Source organism: Neomonachus schauinslandi, chromosome 4 (assembly GCF_002201575.2).
Source record: "Neomonachus schauinslandi chromosome 4, ASM220157v2, whole genome shotgun sequence".
Classification (NCBI taxonomy): domain Eukaryota; kingdom Metazoa; phylum Chordata; class Mammalia; order Carnivora; family Phocidae; genus Neomonachus; species Neomonachus schauinslandi.
The window spans coordinates 178,294,146-178,300,853 of NC_058406.1; the positions used below are offsets into that span (position 1 = coordinate 178,294,146).

The 6,708-nt window shown below is 45.8% G+C and overlaps 1 protein-coding gene across 1 annotated transcript in view; it reads right to left on the reverse strand.

The window, feature by feature from the left end:
* HHLA1 (HERV-H LTR-associating 1) overlaps positions 1-5,909 on the reverse strand; it is a 33,576-nt gene extending 27,667 nt beyond the window's left edge. Inside the window, exons 1-3 of the mRNA XM_021688714.1 lie at positions 5,831-5,909; positions 4,685-4,744; positions 874-930 (exon numbers count right to left, since the gene is read on the reverse strand). Of these exons, the coding sequence (XP_021544389.1) occupies positions 874-930; positions 4,685-4,744; positions 5,831-5,909 (196 nt within the window). The remainder of the gene's footprint in view (positions 1-873; positions 931-4,684; positions 4,745-5,830) is intronic.
* Between the last annotated feature and the right edge of the window lie 799 nt (positions 5,910-6,708).

Consider the following 6,708-nt stretch of genomic DNA (forward strand, 5'->3'; position numbering starts at 1 on the left):
AAGTCCACGTGAAGGACAGGAACACTTACTTAGTGAATAATTTATCTCTGCGTTTGGAGACAGTAGGGATGGGTGGGAAATGTTCACGTACAATGGGAAGCCCAAGGAAAAGGCCTCGAGTCCTCAACAGCACTGCATTTGGAAATGACTACATTATCTAACAGACAATGCCCTCACTGGGCACTGGCATCCCTAGGAAAAAGGTTTTTTAAAATTCTGCAATTCTGGGGGCGCCTGGGTGGCCCAGATGGTTAAGCGTCTGCCTTCGGCTCAGGTCATGATCCCAGGGTCCTGGGATCAAGCCCCACATCAGGCTCCTGGCTCAGCAGGGAGCCGGCTTCTCCCTCTCCCTCTGCCTCTCCCCTCCTCATGCTCTCTCTCTCTCTCTGTATCTCTGTGTCTCAAATGAATAAATAAAAATATTTAAAAAAAATAAATAAAATAAAATTCTGCAATTCTCATGCTTGGGCTCCATTCTCACAGATTCAGGTTGAATACGTCTGGGATGTGGCCCAGACGTCCCCACCAAAATCAATCAACCAATCAATCACTCTCCCAGATATTGGTAGCAGGTAGCCGAGTGGAGAGACCCTGCTAGGTTAAAATCCCCCCATCTCCTAGCTATTCCCTGAACATCCAGCACAGCAGTTGACAGGTAGAAATAGTGGTTAATGCTCCTCTTTACATTTTTTACTAACATGGTCTTTTTCAACGCTTACTTAACGCTCAGAGAGTTCTGTGCATCACACAATCTGAAGACTGGTGAGATGCTACACTGGGTTGTGGGGACTGAGAGTGGGGGTCTGGAGAAGTGGGGGAGCTCCTTTGGCAGCTGGGGCCACCCACAGGGCCCTAAGGGAGGAGGGGACTCACCTGTGGTATCCAGAAAAGCCACCCCATTTCCCCTCCTCTCTTCTCCAAGGCCAGGAGCTGGGGAGAGAAAAGGCTTCAGGGGAGACACAGGAACCTGCAACCCCAGCCTCAAGTTGCTGGAGAAACCCTGGGGGTCTCTATGCAGTGGCCTTGGGCTAGTGAAGGTCAGAATCACTGGGCCTATGAAAAGGAAGAATCCTCTCCTGACACTGTAGTCTCCTTGGACTGACCTTGGCCTAGAAATCGACATTTTAATAAACAGGCGGGTTTAGATCACCAGGCAGGGTGTCTAATCTATCCCATCGATGCCTTTACCGGATCAGGAAACCGAGACTCAGAGTGGACAAGAAACTTGCCTGAACAAGAGAGCCCAGAACCTGCTTCCTAAAAGCTGCAGAGCAGTGGCCGTTCGGAAATATCAGGTCACCTGCTCACTCAGTGGGGTCGTGCTATCAAAGAAAACGTCATGGGAAATCCTGAAATGCTTAAAGCATACATTCAGTCTTTATTCATTCAACAAACACTCACTGAGGGCCAAGCAATCATGCTGGGTGTTGGGTCTAAAGAGGTCGAAGGAAAGGGGCAAGTCTCCACCTCTGTGGGGCTTACAGTCTGTGCCTCGGGCAGGAGAAAGGACCCGCATGTGTAGCTGCATATGAGGCGTGGTAGACAGGACACGGTGGGATGCTTGAGCTCCTCTGTCAGGGCGCTTGGCCTGGTCTGGCGGGGAGGGGAGGGTCTCCCAGCGGAGGTGACAGAAAGCTCAGCTGTTTTGGACTAGGTGGCATTATGAGCATCCTGCATTTGTTGCTATTCTCGTTGCCATGGTTCTGTTTCCTGTTACATACCAGGGTACCAGGTGTCCATTTGACAGATGGAAAAACCAAGGCAGAGACAGGCTGAAAAATGTGTTCCAGAGTTCCAGAGCAAGTCAGGAGTCAAGGCTGGCCTAGTTACCTGCCACACCGAGGACAGGAGCCTCTTTTTCCTTTTTAACGTCTCTGTTTCCAGACACTGAAATAAAAGTTCTCATGAATGAAATAGGATTGTGAAAGCACAGCCTCACAATTTATAACAGCCTTCCAAGTCACCTTGTCCAGCATTCCCTTAGAAGGGTGAGGAAATTAAGGCCCTGGAAAGCGAAGTGATGTACCTACATCCCATATCTAGCTGGTGGCCCTGTTTCCCCTCCCCGGAGTCCCTGGTAACCACCTTTCTACTCTCTGCTTCTAAGAGTTTGACTATTTTGGATACATCCTAGAAGTGGTGTCATGTAGTGTTCATCCTTCTGTGGCTGGCTTGTTGCACTCAGCTTAATGTCCTCCAGCTCCATTCATGCCTTGTGTATGGCAAGATTATCTTCCTTTTTTTTTAGATTTTATTTATTTATTTTGTCAGAGAGAGAGAGAGCACAAGCAGGGGGAGCGGCAAGCAGAGGGAGAAGCAGGCTCCCCGCTGAGCAGGGAGCCTGATGCGGGACTTGATCCCAGGACCCTGAGATCATGACCTGAGCTGAAGGCAGATGCTTAACCGACTGAGCCACCTAGGTATCCCAATTATCTTCCTTTTTAAGGCTGAATGGTATTTCATAATATGTATGTACCACATTTTCTTTATCCATTCATCTGTGGACGGATGTTTAGGGTGTTCCCGGCTTTTCAAGCAGCTTGTGGGAACTTCGATCCAGTTAACTTCTGTCTGCTTAAGCCAGTTTGACCTTCCAGCAGGTATACTTCTTGATTAAATACTGGAGCTTTGGGATCAGAGGTAGGTGGGGTCTGTGGTTCTCCTTCCCGACACATGGTTACTGGAGGAGGTGGGTTATGTGACCACAGCAGGAACTCTGAGACAGACGTTTGCCATCAGGCAGGCCCAAAGCTGGCATCCAGCTTGCTCTCCCATCTGGTGCTCTGAGTGGCCCTCCACCTGAGCGGTCTACATGATGCATCCCCAGTGACATTTGTGGTGGACACTGACTTCGCCTGTGACCAGGCCAGGAAGGAGAGACCTCCGTGCAGGTGAGGGATTGGGGTCATGTGGGCTCCCGAGCTCCAGGCTACAGGGGTGCTCTAGGCTATGGGGCTTGCAGGATTCCTGAGCCTGTGAAACCAGGTTGGTGGGCCCTGTGCAATCTTCCTAACCAAGAACTGTCTTTGGACACCCCTCCTTCCACCAAGGAAACATCATTTCCACCAATCCTTTTTATAATTGCAAACCTGTGGGTGGATTTTGCTAACTATATTTGAAGTGTGAACTGAACAGCGCTGAAGCAGAAATTTCTGAATGGGATGCCATACAGAAGCAGTTTTCAAATAAATTGCCAGACGGAGAATATAAAACTATTGGTCTCTTTTTGTATAAAAAGACCACCATAGTAGTATAAGATAGAAGGTGTTGCTACTTTTCATACTTTTTCATGCTTACTATTTTAATCACCTTTCACCCTTTATGATTACCTGTGGAACAGAAATTTTTCCCATTTAAAGAGGAGGAAAAAGGCTCAAATAGGGGAAATATTGACTGAATATTGATCGAAAATTACGCTGCTTGGAGACGCCTGGGTGGCTCAGTCAGTTAAGTGTCTGCCTTCCTCTCGGGTCGTGATCCTGGGGTCCTGAGATCCAGTCCCAGATCGGGCTTCTTGCTCTGCGGGGAGCCTGCTTCTCCCTCTGCCTCTGCCTCTCTCTCTCTCTCATGAATAAATAAATAAAATCTATTTTTTAAAAAAGAAAATTACACTGCTTATACACAAGAAATTGGTACAACTATTGTCCTCTGGGGATGGGAAGAGTTTGGCTGGGGACCATTTTAACCTTATACACTTTTGTACCTTCTGCATTTTGAACCGCATGAGTGTACTAATTAAAAATAAATAAAAATTAGGGGTGCCTGAGTGGCTCAGTTGGTTGAGCATCCAACTCCTGATTTCAGCTCAGGTCATGATCTTGGGGGTGTGAGATCGAGCCCTGTGTTGGGCTTCAAGTCGGGCTCTGTGCTGGTCTTGGAGCCTGCTAAAGATTCTCTTTCTCTCTCCCTCTGCCTCTCCTCACTGCTCGCTCTCTGTCTCATGTGCTCCCTCTATTAAAAAACATTTAAAAATGAAGAGTAATCTCCCCAACCCACCCCCCATTATCCTGCTTGTTTACCAACAAGTTAGGAAAAGCAACCAGGCCCCTGCATCCTACGTGTTCCTTATGTTACAATGCATTCACTGTCTTGCTGTATAGCCAATTTCATAACATCAAGAAGTAAAAAGAAAAGACAAAGAAAGATGAAATTATTGCAAAGGTGATGATGGCACATGACAATACCTCCCATTATGAAATCTTCCATGGTTCATAGAATATCATGATCTTTGTGGATTTAATAAGATCATGAGAATCCAGGTGTGCCATGAACCATAAAGCAAGAGCAACTCCCAGGAACTATTCCTATGACAGAGCTTGAGCTATAGACGCAACATTAGGAGAAGGAAGGGAAAAATGAAGGGGGCGAAATCGGAGGGAGAGATGAACCATGAGAGACTATGGACTCTGAGAAACAAACTGAGGGTTTTAGAGGGGAGGGGGCTGGGGGGATGGGTTAGCCCAGTGACAGGTATTAAGGAAGGCATGTACTGCTTGGAGCACTGGGTGTTATACGAAAACAATGAATCATGGATCACTACATCAAAAACTAATGATGCATAGTATGGTGACTAACATAATATAATAAAATTAAATTAAAAAAAAAAAAGAAAAAGTGAGACCGAGAGAAGCCGAAGAGTTTGTCCAAGACAGAATGAGCTGGGCAGGAGCACCTGCCCCTTTACCTGTTGTGGGAAGGAGGGTCATGACCTTTTCCTTCTTGGCTTCTCCTTTAACAGCAGACACTAAAATAAGAGGGCATTCATCAGAGAATTATAACCCAAATTTGACATCATAAAATATTTCAAAATACTCATTTTAAAGATGAGAAAATTATGATCTGAAATGGTGACATGTCTTGCTCAAAATCCCACATGTAGTTTGTTCATTCAATTTAGTCACTGAATATTTATTGATCAACTGTAACAACACTAATGACTGACAGTGTTGTTTGGTAGCTGGACTTTAATAAGCATGAGTGTGTTAGGTGCTGGGGATACTATGATGAACAAGTGGGCATAGATTCCATCCTTATGGAGCTTACAGTCTAGTCAGGAAGGCAGACATGAAGGAAAAGAAGACTCAGGATATTATTGCAAACAATGTTGAATACTTTGAAGGGCACTTTTAGGGTGCGTAACAGGGGGCCTGATTCATCTCAGTGGTCTGAAAGCTTTCTGGGAGGTGATGTGTGGCTGAGATCTGGAACATGAACAGTATTTGAATAGGGTGTAACTGGCTGAGGGGGTATTCAGAGTGTAGATGAGAGTATGTGCCCAGGGGCTGAGGTGGGCATAATTATTACTTTAAAGAACTGAGCAAAGGCCAACAGTGATACAGCACAAAGAATCGACGAGGCAGGGTATTGTAGGAAATACTGATGGCAAGGTGGACAGGGTCTTGTATAGCATGTGAAGGACTTGGGATAGTATCCAAAGAGAAGTAGGAAGTCACTGCATAATTTGGGGTAGGTGGAATGAGGGAGAAGCCTGGGAGATCACCCAGGCTGGTGAGGGGAGAATAGGTCATGGAGAGGCAAGAGGAGAAGCAGGGGCTGATTTCGAAAGCTCTCTTAGTGGCCCAGAAAAGAGAAGACAGGTTTGGACAAGAGTCGTAACAGTGGATGTGAATATAATTCTGTTGCAGAAATGGGACTCAAGTTCACAAAGTCAGAGGATAAAACCAGAAATGGGGAATTCATCATTGCCATTTTGGTCAAAGTCATTTAGGATTCTGGCCTGAGACATTGGCTGCTGCCATTCTCCAAAGCCTAATGAAAACCCAAACTCATCATATAGAACAGGCACTTTTTGAAATCTGAGTGGACCTACCTGTGTTCCAAAGGGACAGAACACACGTAAGACCCACGCATAGCCTCACTGGAGGACAGGGTACCAGGAAGCCTGGCATGTCTGTGAAACTCTGGCCCACCTGGAAGGAAGCAAACAAGCCCTTGGAGGAAACAGGTTATATTACTAGGCACATGGATGCAGAATATCCTTGAGTCATTAGAAATACAATCTGTAGAAGGCTTTCAATAGTTAGGATAGGTTAGGTTATGCTGAGGTAACAAATTAACTCCATCATCTCATTGGCTTAATTCAACAACAGAAGTTGATTTCTTGTTTATATCAATACTTGCTGCAAATTGATGGGGAACTCTGCTCCACACAGTCACTCAGGGACCAGATTAATGGAACTTCACTGCCTTGTAGTTCTCTGTCTGGTCCCTGTGGGCTCCTTAGTCATTGGTTCATTATGGTTGTTGAAGGGACAGAGCTGGAGGATTATGCACCAACTCATATGCTCTGGCAGGAAGTGCCATGCTCACTTTTGTTTATAGCTCATACCAGAATTACTCCCATGGCCCTGCATAACTGCAGAAATATGAGAATCTGGGAGCGGGATGCATGCATAGTCACAAACAATCAATGTCTCTTCCATGGGTTTTCTGGCTGTTTAGCTGGGAAATACCCTCTAAATACAGCATCACTGCTGCTTATAAATAGGAAAATAATATACGAATGCATGGGAGTGTTCACATTCCTTCCTTGTCTTCAGCACTGTGTGCCAGGCATTTGCTATACAGAATCAGCATGATAGTTGAAGCTGCAAAGCTGAGACTAATAATAATAATGGTGAAAAGTTATTGAGTGCTTTCTGTGTACCAGACACCACACAGAATGCTGCCCAATGCAAGTGAGGTTAT